At 40.7% G+C, this 27,686-nt stretch overlaps 1 protein-coding gene across 1 annotated transcript; it reads right to left on the reverse strand.

Annotated features, from left to right (window-relative positions):
• Positions 1 to 3,947: 3,947 nt before the first annotated feature.
• LOC125068633 (rho GTPase-activating protein 4-like) lies at positions 3,948 to 27,252 on the reverse strand. The gene is made up of 14 exons (XM_047677878.1): positions 26,697 to 27,252; positions 10,224 to 10,407; positions 9,953 to 10,131; positions 9,683 to 9,879; positions 9,474 to 9,602; positions 8,764 to 9,294; positions 8,462 to 8,690; positions 7,698 to 8,372; positions 7,544 to 7,601; positions 7,398 to 7,428; positions 4,716 to 4,759; positions 4,495 to 4,638; positions 4,183 to 4,428; positions 3,948 to 4,134 (listed from the first exon to the last, which is right to left on the reverse strand). Exons 1-14 carry the CDS (start codon positions 26,818 to 26,820, stop codon positions 4,074 to 4,076), a joined length of 2,832 nt encoding a protein of 943 aa, XP_047533834.1. The 5' UTR covers positions 26,821 to 27,252; the 3' UTR covers positions 3,948 to 4,073.
• Between the last annotated feature and the right edge of the window lie 434 nt (positions 27,253 to 27,686).

A 27,686-nucleotide genomic window follows, 5' to 3' on the forward strand; every position in this document is an offset into this window, starting at 1 on the left:
ATTCAGCAGGTATAGTCACCCATAAGGATTCTACACGATGGCAAGTCCATTCACATCGATGTTGAATTCGCAATTTTTTGAGGGCACAAATAAGTACGCCTCCGCCCTTTTTTTCTTGGATGTTTCATGGTTTCGGTCGCATCGTAGAACATCATACCTATTATCGCAGATTTCGCTGTCGTATATACTATCTGTAAGCCATGATTCTGTTATCAAAATTAAGTCAAAATTATGACTTAAGATATTATGCCTAATTTCGTCTGTCTTAGTGCGTAGACCTCGTACGTTTTGGTATAATATACTTAAAGGATTAGCACCTGAAGATGTGCATGGTGAGTACCGTAATATTGTTCAAATCCGTATATAAAGATGTGCGCAATGCACAACTCATATTATTAAAAAGTATAGAGAAAAAATAGGATACAACGCGTAAAATTTTATCTATTAAAGACAGATCGATTTTTTCGAGATGATTGTTTGCTGTATGATGAATGCGATTTGGAATTACAAGCTGAAGTGTGTGTAATATAGCATCTTGTTTATTTGTGCGTTTGCGGAACTTGAAATATTTCAATTTTTGTGTTATGAGTGAGAGTGTTGAGTGTGTGTAGTGTGTGCATTGCGAATATTTACAAAAAAAGATAAGGTCCATCAAAAATCCTGAAGCGTATTCAAACAACTCAATAATTATACAATATTTCAATGACAGCTTGTCAATGATTACTCTATCTTCTGTAGGTCTTTTTCGAAACGTATATTCAGAGCCGGTGATTCTTCGTTTTTCCTTAAAAAAATTTACAATAATTAGTGTCCTGTTATGGAAACCGAGCCTAAATCCAGGCGTTTTTTTCTAAAAAGTACTCATTTAATGAAAAATAAGACTTATTTATTAATTTAGTCTTAATGAACTTTTTAAATTTCGTAAATGGTAAATTGGTTACATTCCTCGGTATCTTCTTATATATGCGTAAACCATTGCCCAAAAATGTTCGTTGTACCGTATATGCTAACGGAAAGTAGGGGTTACAAGTTTATTCTTATTTCTTGTATTAATTGTATGTATATTAGCTTTATTGGAATACTTTTGTATATTCTTCTGTATAAACGTTATATTATCATAAACATATTGTGAAGCAGCCGTTAATACACCTATTTCTTTAAATTTTTCGCGTAATGATATCCTAAAGCTAATATTGTAAATACTTAGTTCGAATAGCACTTTTCTGCAGAATAAATATATTTCAAAATCTGCTGCATTACCCTACAACAACATTCCATATGACATAAGACTGTGAAAATTACTAAAATAAACTAGTCTAGCAGTAGGTCTAGTAGGCATTATGTCCGTGAGTTTTCTTATTATTTTTATAGCATAAATGGCACTACTCAGTTTCCCTGTTAGAGTATACAAATGGGTGCCCCACTAAAGTTTGGAGTCAAAGGTTATCCCTAGAAAGTTAAGTTAAATAATTCAAAGTTTCCATTAATGGAATGAAGCTTTTCTGTAATGAAAAACTCGGAACTGATCGCGGAGCTCGAAATGTCAACATGTGATATATAACACTAATTATAATCATTATCAATTTTGCAGGCTACACTTATCAAAATGGCGTATTACTGTAAGTTGATTGTCAATACCTTACGAATGAGATACGAAGTTATTTTTTTTACAGAATCCCACTGGAGTACAACGAATAAGTATCCACGAGGATTAAAACAATTAGTTTTCTATTTTTGATGTATACCTATACAATATAAATTATCTCCCTTTTTATTACAGTTTTTGTATTGCTTTTATATGTTACTTATATTATTAAACAAACATTGCGTGTGAGAAAACAAATATTGAAAGCAAACATTTAACATTTTTATTTGGATACATCAGTGGAATCTTCATTTATCTTCCGTTAGAGGAAGACTCTTCTCTTAGTATGTTTTGCAGTACACGCGGTGAGAATGGTCATAAAGTTCTGACGTAACAATAGAAAAAATACAATTGTACTGAGAGCCTTAATAAAAAAAAAAGAAAATAACTAAGCGTATGTCAGAGTGTGACACGCGACGACGAACGATACGTCGACCTTTGCGAGCGCTCGGCGCAAAGATAATACATATAAAGCATACTGCTCGGCGCGGAATGAAATAATTGTATAAGTATTGGTTCGCTTGACGATGTAGTTTTATAGAAATAACATGAAGTTTGAAGCTTAATATTGTGCATTTAGCTTGGTTTTCATTGCTTTTTTTCTCAATAATTATACAGGAGTTTATTTTGTATCAAAATTATACAGAGGACAATCTGCTCTTTTTGTAGTGTTTACAGAAATAACTTTCAACTAATTTTACGGGTAAAAACAAATATCAAATCACAGCGAATAGGGTATTCTACTATGTTTGAAAAAGTACTTACTTCAAAATTGTGATTCTCGTTGCCGTTTGCCTTTTTTTAAAACCGTAACCATCACCGATGATTCAATGAATTTTCATGTGCTTTATTTATGTTTATAATTCATCTCGTGCTCGGCGGTGTTTTCCTTCACCGCATGTGTCTAATTTTAACGAAATTCTATCACTTGTGTATCCAGCGACCCGCATTGGAGCAGCGTGGTGGAATAAAGTGAGGCCTCCTCTCCCTTTGAGAAGGTTAGTCTTCTCAAAGGGATAGGAGGTCTCAGTCCAGCAGTGGGAAATTTACAAGCTGTTACTGTTTGTTGTTGTGTATGTACGACCGACACTCATTCAACGTTAACGGCTATAAATATTTGATGTTTTATGCGAAAATAATGAATTACAATCGATATCGTTGGTGTATAATGTCTTCTTGTATAAATACTTACATTAAAACTCCAGTAAAGTTGTTTATCAAAGCGCGAGATGATATTTAAAAATGACAGTTTTTGCCTATATGACGTCACACACATAGCGACTCGTGTTTCAGGTCACGTTATATACAGACTAAAAATTCCGACTTCTTATTTTAATATAATAAAACAATAATATGCTTTTATGACTCAATATCTAAAATATATATATACATTTCTACATATATTTAAATTTTTATCAAATTTCATAATTTATTTATAACTACCAAAAGTAGCCTATTGTAAAATTTTTCAAAAACTTACAATTTTAACAAACAATTGGCAAATATCAGTGATGTTTATTTAGTATTTTTCAAATGATTTTATTAATAAGAAACTAAACCGTATTTTTCTTTATCTAAGTAATAAGTATTTGGCTTACAGTTCCTTTAAGAAAACTTGTGAAAACGGCTAGTTCGGCATGAACGCTGTTAATCGTAATGACCATTGTAGTTGTAAGTATACCGACATGTATGCAGTTTTTTTTTTATATACCTTATGGGGTACCTGGTGGTCAGCACCACTCATATATGTCTAATATTGTCTATGGGCAGCGATGACCACTTACCATCAGGTGGCCCATATGGTCGTCCGCCAACCCGTGCCACAATATAAAGAAATATTTTTTTTATATATAACCAACTCGAAGCCAAGCCAGGCTCCTTCTAGGCCCAGGCGATAAGTGTACTTCAGCTTGCTTGTCTTCAGTTCTTTCTTCAGAACTTTCACACTAACACATCAAATGTACACGGCGAGTATTTAGGTGTCATATGATACTTACCCGGAAAGTAGTAATAAGTAGGTGGGTCGTAAAAATATCGGTGAAAGAGGATCAAACTGAAGGGGGAGGGGATTTAGGATAAAGGCAGAAAGCAGCACATTAGTGTGAGAGATGAAAAGACTAAATCAGATAATACTGTTTATTGTAGGCGTAGTGCGGACAGCGGCCATCGCTACACGCGACCCGCCGTCCGACCGATGCGTCGCTTACAAAAATAATATGCTTATATGAGCACTTGTTAATAAAGTACTCGTCAATATTACATTATCGTATAAAAATTGCTCCCCAATATTCCATATGATTCACTCTCTGCGCCTCGGAAGCCGTCGACGACTCCTCGGCTTCGGGAGCAAAACGACGCTCGCTGTCAATATTACACTCGAGAGAGAGAATCATCTGCATCGAGTCGTCACGGATACATACACTTACACCTAAACGACACCGCGGCGCTCTCTGCCGGACAGTTTGGAAGCGGGCAGCCCGCGGCGCGCCGGCGCCGGCGGTCACGGCGCGGCGTCGGGCGCCGGCGCGGCGGGCGCCTGCGCGACTGGCGGCGCGGGCGGCACGACGGGCGGCGCGGGCGCGCGCGCGGGGTGCGCGGGGTGCGGGGTGGGGCGCCGCAGCAGCGCCGGCTTGGCGGCCAGCGCCGGCTTCAGCGAGCCGCCCGTCAGCGTGAGCTCCGCGAACTTGGCGGCCACGCGCATGGTGTTGCGCGCCGGCACGGGGCTGCCGCCGCTCGCCTCGCCCTCCGGCGCGCGCGCCTCCCCGCCCTCCGAGCACGTCTGTCTGTGAGCGCAGCGGGCGGTTAGAGAGCGCGAGCGGCGTCGGCCGGGGCGGCGCGGCGGGCCAGACCTGTGGGCGGCGGGGTGCGCGGGGTGCGCGGGGTGCGCGGGGCGCTTGCGGAGCGTGTCGCGGTTGTGCGCGAAGGTGTCGGCGGCGTCGGCGGCGCGCGCGGGCAGGTCGAGCACGAGGTCGGGCGTGCTCTCCGCCAGCCGACTGCGGTTAGGGAACGATTTTCACCAATGTTTCGTCTTCTTAACTTAAAATCTAATCTAATCTGGAATGAGACGCACCTGCAGGCGTCGTGCGCGACGGGCGCCGGCGGGTCGCTGCCGGCCTGCTGGCACAAAAATCTCTCATAACATATTTTTTAAGTTACAATATAATTAAAATCTCGGCGCACCGACCCCGCTGCCATCGAAACTATGATTTAAAATAATAATGATGGTATATATTTATAAATGGTATGTTTTAATTTTCGTATGAGGAATCTAAAATAAAAACAATAATAATGTTAGGGTTATTCGTAAATTCTGTCTTCCTCGGACTGTTGCCGCGGGTATTTCTTAAGTGAAATTTATCTAATGTTGTCTTAGATTTTCGCGATTATTACACATTGAAATAAAACTAGTTTTTTAACGGATTTAATCGCGTATATTAATTATTTTATTTTAACATCCCGACGTTTCGAGCACTTTGCAGTCTGCCCGTGACCACGAACACTGTGAATGAAATTTATCTGTCAGTGTTTCTAAGAACAAATTTTAAGGACTACTGATTTTCCCATAGTAATTAAATTGACGCAACTGACATTGTGAAATTGTAACAAACTGACAGGCACTTGTCAATGTACGGCGAGAAATTACATCACTGGTTTAGTAACTGTAGATCGGAGTCACATTTGAGTTTTACAATCAGATGGATATCAAATGGCTGGACAGCCACAGCCGTCGCTGAGACGACGACCAAAGCCACAAATGTACACATTTCATACTATATGGTTATACTATAGACAAAATTACTGAATTCTGTACTCTCAAGAAATTTAAAAACATTTACAAATTGCATCAAAGAATTCGTACCGTCAGTTGCAATAACATCGGCGCAAATAGACTCGCTGCTGTGAGATTACGAGATCAAAGATAAAATATATAGGAATATTAGCGTCGCTTGCTTTCGAATAATTACTAAGATTGCAATATTTCGCTCGAGTGAACCGTGTGTACATCTCTCGGCGGCCGATGAAGGTTTAATATTTATTTTATATTTCAACTTGGCCATATGGTATATACTATATATATACTTACCCCACTTACTCGACTACGTGTGCCGGCTTTTTACATTAGGATTACCGTAATTATGTTTGACGTTTCGTTTTCAGAATTGTGCCGAGCTTGGCCGTTTGTGCACAATTTTGTACAAAAGCATGAGAAACGTGCAATTACGCTTTTACGTAACATTGTTTGATATTTTCGTACGATCGCATTAGTATCACAAATTTTGACGTAGACATTTGTAAACCTTCAAACCACAAAGTGACTACCATGACGAACCGAAGAACGAACTGGCGCGACAGATCGGTCTTTTGAAAACTCGATAAAAAAAACCCGATATAAGCAGATAAGGCGACCGTTCATCTCGACGCCAGCTCGAATCCCCAATTTGCCTACAAAGCCCAGTAACTATATGAAAAACGATTAATTTTGCTTACGAATAGTGGAATTGTCTAATTGACTTTTACATTTTTATCGAAACTCTAAACCTCACATCACATATTCAAACATTTACCCTACCAGCCATTATGCGTCTAAGTAACAAGCTTATGGCAGTTTCTTTCTCACTCCTCGTAGACGATGCGACTATTCGTTAGCAAAACGAATCGTTTCTTAATATTGAAACCAGATATAAGTCTACGGACACTTAAAGCGAGTCGCCGCAGTCGGCGAGCGGGCTCTGCGTCAGTCGGGAACGAGAACGTTGCAGCTCCAATTTAAAACTGTCGATATTATTACTCACAAATAAAGTTACATTGCCATGTTATACAAATAATAAGGTATTGTTTATTATTCAGAACGATCTAATGGTAGACAGCCACGAGCTCGCCGACCGGCCGAGCACCGTTCCGGTCCGGTACCGCCACCGGCCGAGTTCGGATCATGCAGTGAGGCACCGCAACCACTACAGGCATAAGAAGCACAGAAATGAACCAAGTCAGCGAAAACCCACCTTCGTGCCGTCGAGACCGTTTCTAATGCAAGCGGCATGCGAGCGTTAAATCAAACCAAAATAGCGTTGCTTATATATTTATTTATATTTCATATAATACTGTTGCGCTTAAATAAGAAGCACCTTCGAGACATTACAAGTATCCTCCCGTGATATGGTCACATCCGTTCACAACTATCGTTTACTCAATGAAAACATTAATCACAATCAAATAAAAATAACCGCACTCAAAAATAGCAAAAAATATGTAGAGCAAGAATATATAAAACATGCATTACTTAGATGTTAATTAACCGTAAAGAACTTCCGTAGTGATCAAATAAGTTGTATTTAAGTGTATAAAATTGTACGAATAAAAATTTTAGAGAAAACTCAACCTCGCGACGCGACACTCGGTTTAAATATTTATAAATAGAGAAATAAACTCTAGTCTAATATTGAGATGGTTCGAGAGATAAATACATTAAAAAAATTTAATTTTCGAAGATCACTCGAATCATAGAATCGCTTCATTAAAAAATGCAAAATCTAAACGGAAGACGAGTGGACACGACTTCACCGAAAGCTTATTTTATCACTAACTTCGGAAAGGCCGGATTCACAATCCGAGCACTGTTATAATTGAACTATCGAGTGAGTAGACTAGGAGACGTCCCGCCCCCCGCGGGTCCCGCCGCCGCGAGCGCGGGACGGGGCGGGCGCGGGACGGGCGCGGGGCGGCGGGACGCGGCCGGGACTCAGGCGGGTACCTGCGGGGCGCGCCGCTCGCCGCTCGACGACCTGCACACACAGACAGGGCGGTGCTGATCAGTGACCCGCGCGGTGGGAGCCGCGGTACTGCAGGCAAGTAAAGCAACGTAGTGTCGTAAGCGACGGAATGACTGAGGGAGCGTACCGGCGCGGCGCGGGGCGGCGCCAGTCCGCGTCGGCGTCCAGGTCGCTGACGGCGCCGTCTGCAACACGCGCACGCGGACCTCGTTACTTATACAATTCAGTACTCCGTAAGCTGCTGGGTCAATGATATCTCGCGTATCTAAACCGGTTCCTACCGTCGTCGTCATCGTCGTCGTCGTCGTCGTCTTCGTCGTCATCGTACAGCGAAAGATCGCGCTGCGCGTCATCGTCGTCGGCGCGCGCGCAGGCGGCGAGCGGCGCGTCGGGCGCGTCCGGGCCGGCCGCATCCGGGCCGGGCGCCGGCTCGGCGCGCCGGTACAGCGCGTGCGGGGCCACGTCTTGCGGGAACACGTCGGCGTGGTGCAGGATGGCGCGCTTCACCAGCTCGTTGACGAGGTTCTGCGCCGCCACCTGCGCGCCGCCCTCGCCCCACGCCGCCAGCAGCGTGGGCCCGAGGCAGATGGCGAGGTTCCACGCGTCCATCATGTTGCGGTCCGCGTGCTCGGTCAGGTGCGCCAGGAACGCGAACAGGTAGCGCAGCACGAGCAGCGACGGCAGCGGCAGCGCGGCCAGCGTGTCGCGCAGGCGCCGCACGAATGACGCGTCGTCCGGCAGCGCCGCCACGCGCAGCAGCCGCTCCTGCAGCTGCGGCGGCAGTAGGGGCGGCCGCAGTTCGCGCAGGTACAGTTTCAACAGGCCGCACACGGAGTTGATGTCGGAGGCGTCGCGCACGTCCGCCAGAGGGTCCTCGCCGCGCTCGAAAGCCGCGCGCAGCGCCTGCATCTCCACCTGCGAGCCCGACACGCGGAACACTCCCTGGTGGTTCAGACCTGCAACGGACGGGTGCATAAGCAAAACGACGTCGGCCTCGCAGCCGGCGGTCGGCGGTCGGCGGTCGGCGGTCGCTCCGCGTGCGCACCGTAGGTGGCGATGACGCGCACGCAGGACGTGAGCACGGCGGGCAGGCGGTCGTCGAGCGGCGCGGCGAAGTGTCCGCGGCGGCGCGCGGCGGCGCGGCGCGGGGGGGAGGGCGGCGAGCGCGGGGTCGCGGCGCCCGCGCTGCCGCCCAGCAGGCGCTCGCGCACCGCCACCGCCTTGCTCTCCAGCCGCGCCAGGCGGCCCGCGCACGACACGTACGATCTGAACTTCTGAAAACGACCGATCGATCGTGTGAGTGCCGTCCGTGACGCGAGAGTCCGACGAGAGTGTCGTTTGGCTCACCGCGAGATAGTAGTCCTCCTGGTCTCTTCGCGGCGCATCGTCCTCGGCGGGAGGGGGCGCGGGCGGCACGGCCGTGGCTCCGAACAGCGTGTCCACCTCCCAGGTGGCGTCGGGCCCCTCCATCTGGCGCACGAGCTCCGCCTCGGCGGCGTCGAGCGTCTTGGCGGCCTCGCGGCACTCGGCGCGGAGGGTGCGCGCGCTGGCCTCCAGCTGCACGAGGCGCTGCGAGAGGTCCCGCGTGGCCGCGTCCGCCGCCTCGTCGCGCTCGTCGGCCGCGCCCTCCAGCAGCTCGCGCATCTCCTTGTCCTGCGCGGGCGGCGCGTCGCCGAGGTAGGGCAGCGGGCGCGGCAGGGCGAAGGCGGCGGGGTGCGCGGCCACGAAGCGCTGGCGGTCGGCGAGCGCGTCGAGCGCGTCGGCGGCGGCGAGCAGCGCGCCGGCGGCGGCGCACACGGCCTGCGCGCGCGCGCTCTCCGCCGCGCTGGCCGTGCGCACGGCGCGCCCCACCACCGCCTCGAAGCCGACCTCCGTGCACTGCAACGCGGGCGCGGGAGTTTAGTTCGACTGAATGCATATTGTAAAAACCGAAAGCGACTTGACCGAGACACGTCGTCCCCGCGAGTACCGGTGGAGCTGCAAAGCATCCATATGAGTGGAAGCCCGCTTTAGCCAATAGACTTTTCTGTACTGTATCTATTCGGAGGATAACTCACCAGCATTATATCTGCGATGTCGTCGAGGTAGTATCTCTGTAGGGTAGCGTTAGCCGCCTCTAAGCTGAGCACGTAATCTGCTCGAGCCCGCAACGCCTTCTGTCGAGCCTCACTGTGTCGCGTCCGACGCTGAAAACGTCAAACAGCGAACATCACGTAAGTCGTTTCTCACGACGATAACTGATCGACGAAACGACGTATCCGCATACCTTTTCGAGTTCCTTGTCGAGCGCCTTGATCTTCTTGTGGCGCGGCGGGTCGGCGGCCAGCAGCGCCTGGCGCGCGTGGTGCGCGTGGCGCAGCTTGAGCGCGGCGGCGCGCCACTCGGCCGCGGCGGCCGCGTGCGCCTTGCCGCCCGCCGCCGCCTCCGCCAGAGCCACGCCCACCTCCTCGTGCCGCTCCGCCACTGCACGCGCAACGACATGAGTCATCGAAGTAGAAATGGCAGTTCCACGTCGAGGGCTGAATGTCCATCTTACCGATATCTCGACATTTCCTATGCAATCGCAGCACGTCATCGGCGGCGCGCTGCAGACGGGCGGCGAGAGGTCCACCATAGAGGTCCGCGAGCGCGGCGTGATCGCGAGACAGCGCCCGAGTGTTATCGAGCGCTGCTTGCCAGCAGGCGTACGCTCCGGTTAAAGGCCACTGCTCTCGTCTGAAAGGAAACCGCAAAGATCATCAGTTGTGCGTTGCCTACAGACAGGCGACTGAAGAACATTAAGCCAGACAGGTTACACGATGTCATACTTGTGCTTCTGGTCCTTGTGCCGCTGCGCGGCTGCGCGCGCCAGTTTGTCGAGCGCTCGCGAGTACTCGTGCTCGAGGTCTGCTCGGCGGCGGCAGTAGTCGTGCAGCTCGCCCGCCACGCCCGCAGCCGCCTCCGCGCGCGCCTCCAGCACACGAGTCTGCTCAGAGAGCTGCACGCGGATGTCTGAAGAAACACGATATAATTTTGTTATTAAAAATTCTAACGTACACAGTGCAGCTCTAAATAAATCCTTCTCTTTTGCATTAGTAAATTCAATTATTTATCACACATTTAACCTTTCGTATATTTTTACGTGCATTTAGTGTGGTAGCACTTAGCAGGTATATATCATACAGCTGCAATGTGTGTTAAGACATACATTTACAAGGACAGGTCCAAAAGAGCGCAGAAATATTATTAAAACTACTATAAGGCAATTTCAATTGTCGTTGTGTTTTAGAAGCAGAACGACGCGACGCATCTTTGCGCCCTCACGACCCCTCACTACAATTCTGTAAAATGACTGATTTAAAAGTGATTGTAAAAGCCTACTTTAAAAAAGTATATAAGGTCGTGGGTTTTTCAAGCATTAAACAATTTGATTCATCTAAAAAATAGAGAATCGACAATTGCAATGTTCATGCTTTATTTATTTCCTTAAAGAGAACTGGAATTGTCCTTTCCACTCTTAACTGAACTAAAATACTAATTAATAAAAAAAAACGTTTATCACTACGTTTTAAATAAATATTTAAATTAATTGACACTTCTTATGTCATTAAAAAAATATTATATAGTTTTTTACTGAGACGGCCTCCTTCGACTCAACTGCCAACACTCAAATGTAATCACAAAGCTTACATCTCCCCCCTTCGAAATATAAATGAGAAAATTTATATTTCCTCTTAAGTAATATTTAGCTGTGAAAACTAAAAATCAGTATGCATAGGGATAAGCTTTGTGACATGATATAGTCCAGTTGATCTTGTTCCACGACCAGTATTTATTTTAAAAACTGAATCCGATATTTTTTCTTCTATTTCAAATGGGCCAATTCTAATTTCATCCATCTTTTTTTTGTTTAATTTGTTCCCATAGTCAACATATACCATATCTCCTTTTTTAAAATCATATTGTAATCTATTCTTGGCAAATAAAGTTTTATTATAGTCATGCGATTTTATTGACCTTTGGAATGCTATTTTCCTGTCTTCTTCCAAACTTTTTGTTAATAACTGTTTTTCTTTTAATTCATGTGGTAACAAGTCTGTAGATTCCCCAGATAACAAATATTTAGGAGAAAATCCTGTTACAGAATGGTCTGTTTCATTATATCTGTTTCTACATTCTTCAGCTATTTTTGACCAATTTCTTTTTCCTTTTGATTCATTCATTTTGCATCTTATTTTGTTTACAATAGTCTGATTTAGCCTTTCGTTTAAACCATTTGAGAACGGTGCGTCTACCGCAGTAAATATTAATTGAATGTTTCGGTTCTTAAGATAATTTTTGAATTCAATCGAATTAAAAGCTGGATATTGATCAGAGAGTAAGATGTCTATTGTTTCTTCTTTAGGAATTTTTTCTATGAGTTTAATGAAGTCTCGAGCGTGTTGATTCTTAGAACATAGAGTATATGCATATCTAGTAAAGTGGTCAACTAGTAGATGTAAATACTTTTTTGTTGATCTTTGCCCACCAAATCCTCCTATTGTGTCCAGTGACATTATTTGAAAGGGTTTATTAGCTGGGCCCAATTGCGATATAAAGCCATACTTTTTATTTAACCTTGTTTTATTTTTTATACAAGTCTCACAGTTTTTGCATATATATTTGATATTTTCTGATAGATTCGGTGCAGTATAAAAGCGTTTTATTTTAGATTCTGTTTGATTTATTCCAGTATGACAATATTTTTCATGGGTTTTTTTTATTATAATTTTACTGTAATTTTCACTTAGAAGTATTTTTTTATTACTTTTACCACTTTTTTTATAGTAAATTCCATCTTCTAACCATTGTTTAACATTTGTTGTATTTTTTGAAAACTTCTCTATTGAAAATTCTGATATTAATCTCATCTTATTTTCTGGTTTTTTCAACAATATTGGTTCTGTTGTTAAAGACTCATTTCTTTGTTCTATTTTTTCAAGTAAAAACCCATCAAACTGTAAGTTGTCATCATCTAAATATGTTGATTTCATTTCCTTAGTTAATGTTATCCATACCTGTCTCTTATCGTGCCTTTTCTGAAGAGATTTTTTTATTTTGTCAAATATTTCATGCTTTATTATTTCTTTGTGTAGATGCACTGGTTGGTACTCTCTAGGCACAATATAAGTTTGGTTTTGTATATCCGTAATGGAGGTTATGGCATAAATACTTGTCTTATTATCATCTGGTTTTGCTTTTATAATAAATTCAAATCTTAATTTCTCCATTACGTAGGTACAAAAGAAGATATTTCCTTTTTTTACATGTAACTAAATTGTCGATTTATAAGGTCGTGGGTTTTTCAAGCATTAAACAATTTGATTCATCTAAAAAATAGAGAATCGACAATTGCAATGTTCATGCTTTATTTATTTCCTTAAAGAGAACTGGAATTGTCCTTTCCACTCTTAACTGAACTAAAATACTAATTAATAAAAAAAAACGTTTATCACTACGTTTTAAATAAATATTTAAATTAATTGACACTTCTTATGTCATTAAAAAAATATTATATAGTTTTTTACTGAGACGGCCTCCTTCGACTCAACTGCCAACACTCAAATGTAATCACAAAGCTTACAAGTATATTGTGAATTTGAATGGAATCTTAATAATCTCCGATGATTGTGTTACCTTTTTGAAATCAACGTCCTAAAAACTGTAGCTATAATGTTTTCGGCATGTTTGACATCTCTGTCTTGTTAGGGTAAGGTGCGCGCTTTGCGAGCCATTGCATTGACTCTAGTTTAAACACGGGCTACATGATTTCGGTGATCTCTGTCTGCGTAACACAATAAAAGAGGGCAGGAAAGTACGACACTGGTGTTACAAGGCAACGCATGGGTTGCTCTTAGCGCACCGTGCAGTATTCAAATTTATTGCTAACGTTCACTTTTAAGCTTACGCATTTTTTACGAATATTGTTAATAACTGACTCATTAAAATTAAAGATTGTTATGATTTATTTAAAATAAATATAACTCAACGTACGTTGTTATACTCTGTGGCTGACATATTATTTATTTATTATGCAAATTGAACCTGGAACAATCTCATAGTATAAATAAACAAATCCTCAATAAAATATGACAACAAATAACAACAAATATGATTGGAGCCTGTGTGAACAAAGGATTGTGTTCCAACCGATGGCGAAGATCTTATATAATTTTGTATTCTATTAAAATAGATAAATGAAGCCGAATGTCTTATATGTAGTGAATAAGTTTTAGGTAAAAAATTGTCAATGCACTTACGAGAATACACCGATTATATAAGACGCCGCATTCATATAGATAATGTAAAACCAAGAGTTTCATAACGAGTTTTTACTAAAAGTATTACATTAACATAAACTTATTTAAATATATCAGATTTTGTAGATATCGTTTTAAATAGGATTCTCAGAAGACGCACACATGTAACGAGGCACACTCGGAAACAAATGTAACACATCTATACAAATGTTAAAGATCAAAGTTTAGAGATTAACACATCTCGGTATACAAATGTCTGTGGTTTTATGGGATACTAGCGACTCGCCCCAGCCTCGCACGGGAGCAATGCTGATACTAAATACACTACAGAATGTATGTATATACACGCTTTTTTGTCATTAGACAATACAGTCCGCTATGTCCCTGCATTTTAAATCTGTAATATCTTCGACATGCTGTAAAGGATAAGGATTAATTCTGTGCTGCTTAAAATCGCTTCGTAAAGAAGCCATTATTTCTTGTAAAAAATAAAGGATAAAAGATGGATATTGTGGGTTATCCTTAAGAGTAGACATATACCAACGCGGAAGTTTTTGTAGACCTTTTTATAGTAGTTGTAGTAGTAAATGATTTTGAACTATCTCGTAGGGTTTAGCCAGCGTTTGCAATTTAAGCGCAAAAAAAGTGTTTATTTACGACATCACATTAGAAACCCCTAAAATTATCTGTTTTTCTCTAGTATGTATATTAGGCATATTATAAGCCATTCTCTTGAATCACTCTATGTTTTAAAAACCGCATCTAAATTCGTTTGGTAGTTTTAAAGATCTAAGATTTTTAATCTCATAGGGACAGACAGACAGCGGGAAGCCACCTTGTTTTATACTATGTGACGTAGTGACGTAACACACTAGCATCTAGAAGTGATCTGTAAGCAACTCGATACTTATTGGTATTGACTACTCAGGTACATTATTGTACCGATCGGCATTGTAGCATTTACAATATACATTTACAATATTTGAGAACATAATTAAATAGTCATATTAGTATCAATACACATCGCGTATCGCACTCAAGAGACTACATCTTCAGTGTATAAATAGACTTCCAGCTTAAAGTACATAGCTGTTACCTACCAATCCACCCGCATATTGTTTGTACAACTATGATTCCTCGCAAACCTTCCCGGAAGATTCTGGACGCTTGTATTATTAATTTCAATATTTAAACCTTGTTAGTCATTATTTTTATTAGGTTACCTAAATAATCATTTGACGAATTTAATTAAATTTCTTGTATTGTAATATTTTATTATCTTAAAATAAATTATTAGTAGATAATATATATATATAGATAAGTATTCATGTGTAAAGTAAATATTTGTATGTAAGTTTATGGATGCACCGTCTACCCAGATTATGTTTTTTAATAAAGCTCTCTTATATTGCGTTGTCTGTAAGACTTTGCTCATTAGCCATATATACAACATATAATATATAAATAATTTTATTTTTAGTATTATTATTATTATTTCTAGTGCTAAGATCTTTTTACATTATGTTTTTGGTGTACAATAAAGTATATTAAAATAAACATTTAGCTTAACACACCCTCATGTCAGCAACACCTAGCTGTCATAACATAAATAAAGTTATTCTTATTTTAAAAGTCCTCTTAGTGGTTTATTACAAAGAACAAACAGTGAGCTTGTAATATTTTCGTAAATTTACAAACGAGATGATGCAATTTTTTTATAACTGTTACCAGGCAGAGAATACGTTACATTCTTTTTAAACATATCTCTACAGACGTGTTGTGTTGAGTTTGTTTTGTTTTTTATAAATGTGGAGTAACTAAATAATTATGTTCTAATAACGGAAGTTCAACGGACTATCGAGCTATCGTTCCCACAAATCGGCCCGCGCCCGATACTCCCCGAAGCACTCGCTCCCGGCGAGGGGCTGATATGTTTGTCCATTTCACACATATTAAGTAAGCAATCATTTAAATAGAACTCCATAAACAGCAATCGCATTGTTTTGCGAAGTACATATCTCGCCGACCGGAGACCGGTCATTTGCGGTGAACTTATCGTTTCGAATTAAATCCGAGACTATCCTGCAGTAAACACAAAACAAAGAAGTGAACCGGAAATATCATGAGTAATAAATTGTGCGACATCGAGGAACAGGGTCACATGTCGAAGGGGATCGAGTGCGAGGGGGAGCCTCGCCACCCCCGCCGCGCCGGTGGCCCGATCCACTATTATTTTTATTTCGTACCTACTACTTGAATACAATCAGTACTAATACATACATGTGGTTGAGTACGTATATCTACACATAAATTCGTATTTTGTTTCAACGCAATACAACAGCTGATACGAGTCAACGGCCACGCTGGATATTGAACAGTGTAACGGTCCCAGTGCGGGAAGCGACCTTCGAAGATTTATTTCACACGTATGTGAATAGAGCGCGCAAAAAATTTGCCAGGTGCAATAAACCGAGCGGGTTATCGTACGACTCTACGTACAATAACTGACTACCTGCTCGAGCACGGCTACCTGGGCCACATGATCCGTACGACTAATGAAAAAGCACTGCGATCCTGCTGCACCACTGCCCATCGATTTAACATGAATCACCACACGTCTTATAGTATCGTACCCCATATTATACACATGCTGGAGAGCGTGACTGCCAACCATGTAAGATACGACAAACAACTGTCATTTTTACGAAAACGCGGACTGGTTGCCACAAAACTTATAATTCCACATTCCTCGAAAAGTTACAGTTACATTCAGAGAGACAACATTAACAGGTTAAGGTACGAAGATCGACGGAGTTTTTATCGGAGAATTAACACGTCTATCGAAAGTAAATATTAGCTTATGTCGCGGCCGGGCGTTGCGGGCGTCGGGGGGAGATGACGGGTTCGTGTGTGAGGCTGCTGAGTTCGATGGCGCGTACCGGGGAATGCATTTGCGAGGTCGGGTGGTCCCCAGTCGTGGCGCGGCTGCACGATGCAGTGGAACATGGGGAGCGCGGTCGGCGGACGACTGCGGGCGCCGCGCAGCCTCCGCGATCGTCCGCCGCGACCTCCCGCCCTCCCGCACTCTCACCCTCGCAACCCTCCGCCTCCGCCTCTGCCTATTACGAGCGACGAACATTATCTCGAACGTCTATGGTAGTTAAAAACACGCGCACGCGCTTGCAGCGTTCCATTTACACTTTTAAAATACTTCTACGTAACAACTTAACAAATGCAGCCGTTCTAAAATTATTTCGAAAACCATGTTAATACAATTAAGATATACATTAATTACGAATATGTTATTATTTGTCGATTGTATAAACATTCGGTATAAGACTGCCTTATAAACAATAGTCTTTGTCATGCAGCTTTCGGTTCAAATAAAATGATATAAATAAATGCAGTCGGTGCACAAAAGGCCCAACAGTATTGGTCGGGATGTGAGCAGATGCACGGGGCGCCGGCGTAGAGGCACGGGCGGGACGGGACGGGGCGGGGAGGGGGCGGGAGTCAGCGCGGCGGTGATGCACTCGAGATCTGCGGCGGAGGGCCGGGGGCGACTCGACTGGCTGCAACGGAACCTACTCGCTGCTTAAGGGAGATATCGGTCTCATTATAATAATTTATGATTTATCTGAAGGAGCAAGGTCGTGACGTAGAGCTCGAGAATGATTCTTTCGAAAGATAACGTGTTCATCGAAAGAATACAAACTGTTGAATGTTTAGATTTTATATGTATGAAATTAATTTTAACCAGATGAAAACCCGGCTTCGCTTGGGTGAATAGTTAAATGAACAAATACGGTTTATCATTTACTTTACATATAACATATACCTTTTTCGTAAACGTTGTGTTTAACATTACGATTATCCAACATCTATATTTTCTACTTAGGTCGAGAACAAAAAATGAAATTTTACTAATTTTGGCTTTCCAATTAAAATAAGGTTCAGATGTAGTAAGTAGTCGGAAAGTCTTTTTCTCAAACATGGCCGCCCGTTGAACTGTCATGACTCATGTCGTTGAATTTCATGGATTTAATATCGAAATATCTCGATTATACGAATTTTGCGGATATTTTGTCGATAAAAAAAATATTTTTAACGATCTATAATTGTGGATAAGTTTCGATCGAAGATTCGATTGAAGATCGGAGCTATCGTAGACCTGCACGAAATTATTATAATATAGATAAGTACTAGGAGCCGAGGTTACCTGCCCATCGACTATACATGTAGATCTCAGCAAGCAACTAGCACTTATAACTTTTTGAGGTTCGACGATATACGATAGCGTCGCGAAGAAATCTCTTTTGAGATATTTTTGTATCCGCATGCAGCAATCGAGTACTGAATTAAGATTTAACTACTTTAATTGTTACGTATACAAGCGGTTCCGTAACTCTACTAATAATTACTGACAACTTAAAAAAACAATAACCGTAAGTGACAAATGGTGAATTAAGTGTTATCGTCATCGCATCCTTTGGTGAACATGTCGAGATGAGTAAGATCGCGAATGATTTTGACTAGTAAAATAGTATTATTAGAACAACGCATGGTGTACTGAGACAAGCTACTGGCACACCAGGCCGGATGGGGCCCGGCACTGGTGAGCCCACGCCTGCTCACACGCCCTCGGGACGTGCGACACGCGAAGAAGTGTCCGCTGACCACATTTGCCTTATACGTTTTAGAAGAAATATTAAGCTAGGTTCTAAAAAAAAATGTAGTCAACGTATACGTACGTACGTAAAGAAATATACAAGATCTTACTCAACGGTCAGTCTCTATTGTCAGACCTTACAGTACAAGATGTTACACTGTACAAGCTGCATATCAATCGCATTAGCTGTTGTTCCACCCGAAACAAACCAAATGAATAGTACTATGACTTAATTAAAAAAAAAAAAAAAAATTTTTTTTAATATTAAAAATAAAAATTAATTGACAAACATTTCTGCAAAATTTGACGAGATTAGTCAGAAAGGAAGCAGTACCTGTTCCCAGGAAAGTTTTATTGACTTATCGGAGTCGGTGGCATTATAAGCTTATTCTTACTTCTCGTGTGTACGCCGCGATTATCGCTGATTCTATCAAAGTGATAACATTTAGTATCTGTTTACTTATTGGCTTACTGCCACTCGGATAAGGCATCGCTTGGAATTAGCGCATTCACAAATGATGAAGAGTATAGAAAAATCGTATAAATAAAATAGGAACGGAAGGTATAGGTATAAGGTTAGGCCATATACCCATCGCAAGAATACCTTCGGTTAGCTATAGATTGTGAGATTGGTAACATTGTATTCGACAGCTGCAGCAGGAGCGCGCGGCGGAACCGGTCGCGCACGCAACGCGTACATTCAACACGCTGATACACACCGACACCGCACACCGTCAACGTCTCAAAATGGAGACAAAAAAGACAATAAAGCTTATTAAAACACTCCTGCCATAACAATGTCGACAATTTGCTTCCTCGTTCAATTAAAGGACAATGTGACGCGACCGCTTCGCTGCAAAAAGTAAATCGGCAGGCGTAGAGCATTCCTCGCCAAAACAGATATACAGGAAAAATATAGTATTTACTGCGCAATTCCACAAAGCGATCTCTCTGTGATATGATTCAATAAACACGCCGGCTCATCGATAATACGCACCAGCTGCGATGTAGACCTAAATAACTGACGCTATTGATCCCGAGCAGATCGTAAACTTCGGGATTCTATTGCCCATATAACAAAATCGAGCTATTAAACGAACATCATCTTATTATGACCTTTATGAAATTAAATCGTCATTAAATATTATTCTTGTATCGTTGAAGCACGTCCTACGTATACAGAAGACTCACGGCGGAAAAAAGCAAGCAGGCCGCAAATTTGATCCCTTGAGCCGCCCCTTTCGATAACACAGCTGCATGTATCACAAATGCTCTTTTCTCTTTTAAGTAGCATTGACTATATTCACTTGGCCGATTTTATGTAAAATTTAATATCGAGAGTGAGTTTGTTTTCCTTATACACATATATGATATCATGAAGCAAGTAACCATAAAGACTGATTACTTATTATTAATCTCTGTATCTCAGAACAAAGTACAACATTAAGCCATCACACATCACAGTACACCACGAAAATATATGGACCATAGAAGGAATAATTTAGCGAGTAATGTCATCAGAAAATTGTTAATATTACAAGTAGCTTGTTGCGCAAGGTTATGTGGCGGTTTGTAATGCGAATATTTTCACTTTTACGGTTTGTATGTTGAAATAAGCATACCGTCGACAGCGCCAGTTCTGCGCTCATTAGCTTGCAGGAGAGGACGCGCGCCGGATACGTCGCGTCTCGTCGACCACGCTCATCAAACACCTTTAGCTTACAAGATGCTAACATCCCTATCTTTTCTATTTAATCCACACCGTTTCTTAACATCGGTATTGACTGCAAATATTTTTAAAAGACCAATTTTTATACAACCGTCCGGTGCGGTTGGATTGCTTATTCGCTGCATTAGCACATTATTATTCATAAAATATGATAAGAACACAAAATCAATACCTACATCTGCTGCCGCATCTTCCGCTATAAACGAGAGCATTACCTGACCTCAATAACTGCGCAGAAAATAGTTGAGTCACGTCGATACGAGCGAGAGGACAACTTAAACTGCAGCCGGGCCCTTGAGAAACGAGCACCGTTTAAGGCTTCGAAACAGGCACATTCAAAATAACCAAAAACCTTCTTTTTATTTTCATAAATTATTATTTTTGACAATTATAAAAATAAATTATATATAAACAATCAATCTCAAATCAAATCAACAATCTAGGATTGCATTAGCTAGCCTGCCGTCGTTGCCTTAGCACATTATTCGTGAAAATTTAATAAAAGAACTTTGCCTTTCGGTGCATCCGTCCTGTGCTACGTGAGCCTCGTCGTGTTTATCGAAAACCCTTCGACGCAACACAAAGCGAGACATCGATATATATCATGACAACGTTTCAAACGACTTTATAACAGACTAACACTGATTTGTGATCGATCTTTGTATTGTGGTTTATTATAAGATTAGCTCTGAGATTATTCGGACGCTCAGGGAGGGCGCAGCGGCGCTGCTGCCCGGTGTCCCACTCTCCCTCTCGCCGCCGGTGTCGCCGGTGTGGGTGATTCATTCAATACGACACAATTAAGTCTACATCGCAATCACGTATTCACTGTGGCCACTCCTACTGCCATTGCTTATTCCTGTCCTGTCATCGGAATTAATTTTGCACGAACCTTATTTAAACTGTTTTACATATAATTTTAAGCACTATTTAAGTCGACAACATCGTTCGTTACATTATGAATTTAATATTTTATACATGTAATTGTAACTTTTGTTATGTGCTGTAATAAAATTAATCATAATACTATAAATTATAAATTGAAAGAAATATTTCTATCGTTGTCCTAATAATAAGATACATTTTAGCTGTAAACAGTATTTTCATTGATAAAGTAGAAAAGAGCTTGAGTTTTTATAACTCGACGAGCTTCAAAATAATAGAGTGCAATGTGGAGCAACGTCCAAAGAGCAAGTGAACGGGCGCGGGCGCGGGCGGTGCGCCGGTGGTCGGCTCCATCGCGGCGGGCGCGACGCGCTATATATAGCGACCGCTGCCGTCGCGACCGCCGCGCGCCGCCACTGATTCACGCGCACTCCTCACGGGCCGGCTAAACGACAGCCCGCCATTCTTTGCGAGATAATATCGACTACTTTCAAAACATACGAGATTTCTTTTACTTGACGGATTATTTTTATATTTATAAAACAGTAGGGAAAAGACAAGAATAAATCCTAATAAAAGCATAATATGCTGGTATTGATTTAATGGAGCGACTATAAGTAATCGTCGTGGTTTCAATGACTACCGAGCGAGATTGCGGAAGTATCGCAAGTCTGCTGCATTAGCGTGTACAATCGAAAGGACGTAATAATGAGTTGAGCACAATGAAGTGGTCTAATAAGTGTAACGTAGTATTAAATCTTTAAACTGACAAGTCGCGAGCTCACGAACGAGTCGAAAGACACAACTGTTGAATATTCATGTACCTCGCATACCAGTTATCATTTCAACAAATAACATTGAAAATAATCGCACCTAATTTGTTAAACGTATTCCGGAAAAAAAAACTTATCAAATTCACGGACTTCTTTTCAGCGACACACTTCATATAATACGAGAATTATGCAAATATACTTTTATCCTTTGTGAGGTATTTACTCGTTACTATTGAAATTAAGCGACGTAGTTTGTCAACGTATTTCAGTTACGTTCTACAAAAGCAACAATGAATAGCTTCAGTGACATTCAGACACATGTGGGCGCCACATGGGATGTCTTCTTATTCTTCAGCCGTATCTGTCATTTGCAAGATAATAATGATCTGTCACGAATGTGATGATGTATTAAATAATACTACTTATCACCACTTAGATTTTCAAAACCAAATTTAACAACAATTGTATCAGTCAATCCGGTGGAAAACTGCATATTGGATTGGCCTCCTGTGATGACGTTCTAACCGATTTCGGCCACGCGACCAAATTCAACTGAGACTGTCGAACAGCGTCGAAGAAATTATATACATTATTTGATCCGTCACTCTGTCCGATGGGACGGCTATTCGACAAGACTGGTGAGAGACTAGGCGCAGAGCATTAGGCTGTAGATGCATTAAGGCATTGTAGTGTATGGTGCTAAACATCCTAAATCGAGATGATTATTGAGAATTTCTCGAGAGGAAACTCTACTTTGATTGGCCTGACTGAACATAAAATACTCAGAACTTGTTGTGAAAAAAAACAACAGCACAGAAATTTTAAATCAGAAAATCTAAATTCAGACAACTCTCACTATCCATATTGGTGGCCGTAGTGCAGCGACTGGTCCAATAGTGTTCTCTTATCTATAAAAAATAATATTTTATTTGATTGAGATTGTTTTTTCATAAAATATTCTCAATGATTAGTTTTTCACTGATCCTTCAATTGAAATAGAACTTCCATGTTGAACTTATATATTTTTATTTACATATATCTTTGGAATAAGGAGGAAGGAGGAGGAAAACAAAATGGGTAACACAATGTAATGAGATTCAAGGAAAACCTTGAAAAAAAATGTTTATGATTTAACTTTTTGTAATTAATAGCTGATTAGAGTATTTGTAATTTTTTTTATTTTCAACTCTCTATATCTTTAAAATAAAATCGGAAATAATGTTTATGCATAATTTTGTACTTTATCTGTATGTACTGTTGAAAATTAACTATAATATAACGTATATTTTTTACATTAACATCCTGTAAATTTCCCACTGCTAGGCTAAGGCCTCCTCTTTACTTTGAGAGGTTTGAAGCGTATTCCACCACGCTGCTTCAATGCGTGTTGGTGGAATACACATGTAGGAGAATTTCGTTGAAATTAGCGTGAGATTCCCTCAAGATGCTTTCTTTCAACGCCGAGCACGAGATGAAACGCACTATGGAGAAATAATTATATTACGTAGTTTCGTTGTGAATGTTTCTTCAACGCATTTGTGTTTGTTGTTACGTAGGGAGAATAAGGTTTTTATTCGACGCCGACGATTTAGGTATTATTTAATTTATGCACTGGTACTAATAAATCACTGAAAATATTAACTTTGTACTTAGCTGAAATACTTTTGCAGTGTTTTTATTTTGCATTAGCAGTTAGCACTTGATAGATTGTTTATTTGCAAATTGCCAACATTCTTAACATAAATATACGTAACCATACTCGTGCACTCATTTCATTATTATTAATTTTAAAGTTTTAACATTTAAATAAAAATATAATATTTTATAAAATATCTTAGGAATTGCTGACGTCTTAATTCAACAATAAGCAGTCTGGCCAGCAGCCTGTGACTAATACTCATTAAGTATGTCTATCTCAGATAAACTTTGCTAAGTTCGATCAGTGAGCTACTTTAGTTTGTCAAACGCCAGCCTGTTTTAGATCAAGGAACTATACAACTGTTCCAGGAATGTAAAAAAAAATAGTTGTGAGTGTCGACGCCGACCGGCTGCGCCTGCATTACACGGCGCTCGATCAGAATTTGACTTTATTGAAATCTCAGTCATACAGCATTTGGGTCTTATATTTTTGACTTTGTCGAGATAAACTTTATCGTTATTTAATTTAATTCTACAAAAGTAGTAATCCTTGCAAGTATCATTTTTCATGTCATTCTTCATTGATTTTGGAAGAACTTTCGTATGAAAACGAATACGTAACTCTACGATCGTGATGCAAGGTATCAGTTTTATTTTCCAATGGCTACAGAACAGACGGGAAGTACTGCGTACAGAAGGTGCAACTAGTCGCAATGACAGGAGCGAGGCGGCGCGCGGCGGCGGCGAGAGGAAGCCGTCCCCGCCGGCTCGGCGGCCGCGCTGCCCACTCGCTCGCGTGAGTCCGCAGTCCGCACGGTTACATTACATCATTTATTCATTACCGCATACGAAGGAAATGCTCTCCACGACGGAAATATTAAATTACCATTGCGACTAAACACAATGGTACAGTCGTGTCATTTATACGCCGCATTAAGTGAGAAATCAATGGATCGCTTACTCGTTCGGTAACTTTGACTATTAAAGCTAATCGTGAATGAAGCTATTATTTTGTTTACTATTTTGTTTGCTGGGCGGAGTGCAGCGCCCAAACGTCGGCGTCGTGTGGATGTAATTAGACCGCGCATCTGGTTCCGAACATTCGACGGCTAAAAAACTAACGGAATATTTCGCGAGCCATTTTATGATCACGCTCGTGGTCTCGACGTCGATTACATGTGATAATCGCCGATATCTGTTTTAGTACTCATGTCACTCAGATTGTCAATGTCACTGAAGATGAATACTAATTATTATCGCACTAATCTGAATAATATCGAATCACAGTGTCATTTACGCAATGTTTTTATAAGTAATCATCCGCTTACATTGAATTCATATGAACCATGATTAAAATATATTCGTATAGCACACAGAGCGATGAATGTCGAAATGTTACAAGCTGGCAGTTTTATTGAGGTAGGGTAGACGGTCTGAATGTAATTGAACGGTGAGACAGACGAGGGTTTTTTGTAGTCGTCGGTGAAGAGGCGGCCGAGAGGCGGCGGCGGGCGCGGGCGAGCGCCGCCAGATGCGAAATATCAAACAGCCGTAAAGCTGCCCGCTTCCACTGTTTATACGCTCTCAACACATTCACGCACAGTCTAACGATACATCCTATAACCGCTGAGTGGATGGCATAAACAACATCTAAGGACGCATCACGCACGTTAGCTCGTGAACTGGAACATTTTATAAGATTGAGATTGTACTTCTATATTACATACGGTTGACTCACTCGCCGCGTATGTTTGTTTGCAGGGATGTTTCGCGCTAATCTCAGCAACCACTGTAAATTTTCGTTGTTTTCTTCGATTCATTCGCCCGATTCACGTGAATATTTATATTTCCTTTGTATTATTATATATATTTATTGGTCGTGCCTCCTGAGATATTTTAGAGTCAATATAGAGTAAAATTGTTTTTCTCAAGCAGTACTGACGTAAATACTGCACCCGGGCGATGCCGGGGAATAATTACTAGGATATGATACAAAAATATTATTAAATTTAAACTCATAATGATGAGTGACAATCATTTCTGAATCTGTTTCTTTTGACTATGCTGTTATCTGAATCGTTGTGGTATACTCTAACAATGATGTGAGCTTGAGACAATTTCAGCCTTTAAAGCTCAGTTACATTAGTACAATAATAAGAACCACAATTCTGAGTTACTTAATATGCCAAGTGTACATGTACATTGATGAAAGCTCATACAACTGTAACAAAGCCAAGGCTCGGCAGACTTGCTCTTGAGATACTTATATTGTATATGATGTGTAAATATAACATACATTTATAAAAACACAAAATAAAAAATTCATTAATTGTTGTGATATCTGGCAATTTATACAATTATCAACAATTTTTATAATAACATAGATTTAATGTGAACTATGGTAGGTTGATATGTATGAAACACACCTTCCTCAAGTACAATTGCTAGCAGAAGCCAAGAGTTGGCCATGTCCAGGTTTTTATCAGTGATGTGTATTAGGTATGGATCAAATTTTATAAAGAAAAACTCATAATGTTTTAGTTCAGCATCAGCATTTTACAAATTTTTTTTCATGTAATTTTTTTTTCAACAATAATTAGGACTTAGTGTATTCTGGGACTGACCTATATTTGACTTATAAAAAGCCAAAACTATCACTTAACAACAATACTTTGCAAGTAAAATGCAATGACTGACAAATAAATATGAATAAATTATTTAATGCAACTGCCTTTAAGATTCACGAAAATCTATTGGTATTAAGGAAAAGTTTTGTTTGTAGGAGCGAGGTGAAGCTGCAATAAAGCAAGATAACAAACATAAGCCAGGGACAATGTTGACACTGCCTCGCTATTATCTACCAAGGATTATTTTCATTGATTCTCTATGAACTTCCTATGTTAACTAATTTAAATTATTAATAATTAAACGAGCCAATGATACAGTAAGCTTACAAATTTATCTTCACATAAACCTTTGTATCAGAAGAGGTTACTGAACCAGGATAAGTTTAAAACTTTTCTAGTTCTATGACCTCTGATATCAGTATCTAGTATGATACTGCATATTATGCATTTTTCAATTATTATCTAACCATGGTAATTATTAATAGTGTATCTACTAAATAAATATTAGAAAACTACTCTATAGTAAGAATTAAAGTATAAAACTTTACTTTTAAATATAAAACTTAACTGTTTTCAATTATTATACAAAGATAGAGATATCAATAAAATCAATGGATAGCAAGAATAAATTTTGCGCATATAAATATATGTAGTTGGAAAATATAATATTTTTGAACTTACTATTAAAAGCTGCCAGTTTCCTCGTAGAACCGAGACGCTTCATAGGAGTCCGCGGCTCCATGTCGCGGTCGTCTAGAGCTGGCGCTTCCACCGCCGTCGGTGTTGTGGTCCCCGACACAGACATCCTCGATCACCGCACTATTCCGTGCCACGAGAGATTATTTGATCATCACCGACATCCAATATTAAAAGTTCTAAATTACTCGCTCATGCTTTTCACACGAGTATACTTTACGACAAAATTCAAGAGTAAAAAAAAACGAAGCACCAAACATTCGAATACGTCCGGTGAGCCCAAAAATAACGACCCAATCATACTAAATCAATGTGTACTGATTTCACAAGCAATAATTGTAGTTAAATAGACTTGTACACATGAAACAACATTATTATAAAATATTTATTATTTCAAAGTGTCACAATAGTTTTATAAAAGTTAAGAAGCGCGCGTTTTATGGAACAACAAACACCGGCAGATAATTTACATCGCGACACGATACGCTAGCACGGAAAAACACTATTGACAAAGAGCACCACTCGTCGTCGTAACGTAAAGTCGTTTCATTTCATGTTTGCCCGTAAAATGTTGCTAGTTAAAAATGCATTACAAATCGGAATGTCACCAAATGTACCAATCAACGTCAAGTAAATAATTGCGTTCGGATGGTAAGTAGATAAACAAAATAAAAATAACTTTATTTTAAGAAAAATAAGTCAATGAGTAAATTTTCGTGTATTCATTTATATACAATATTTTATTCAATTATTACCAACAAGAATATTATATTATAATAATAGTGTTGTATATATTTATGTCTTTTCCTTGTCTAAGTAATCTTAACTCTAGATGAAATAGAGTTAAGATTACTTAGTGATCGCTGTGACAAAATTACACGTGATGCCTACAATAAACATAATATTAACATTGAAAAGCAAATTCAGAAAAACCCGAAAGCATTTTGGACATTCCTAAAGAATAAGCGTAATAAT

The sequence above is a fragment of the Vanessa atalanta genome, chromosome 14, assembly GCF_905147765.1.
Source record: "Vanessa atalanta chromosome 14, ilVanAtal1.2, whole genome shotgun sequence".
Classification (NCBI taxonomy): Eukaryota; Metazoa; Arthropoda; class Insecta; order Lepidoptera; family Nymphalidae; genus Vanessa; species Vanessa atalanta.

Excerpts from the sequence above, each read along its gene's own strand:
- LOC125068633 (XM_047677878.1), bottom strand. The coding sequence starts at position 26,820 with ATGTCTGTGTCGGGGACCACAACACCGACGGCGGTGGAAGCGCCAGCT. Across the intron at positions 8,691-8,763 it reads AGGAGGACTACTATCTCGCG|AAGTTCAGATCGTACGTGTC; the intron begins GTGAGCCAAACG and ends GGTCGTTTTCAG. Across the intron at positions 4,429-4,494 it reads GCGCACCCCGCCGCCCACAG|ACAGACGTGCTCGGAGGGCG; the intron begins GTCTGGCCCGCC and ends CTGCGCTCACAG.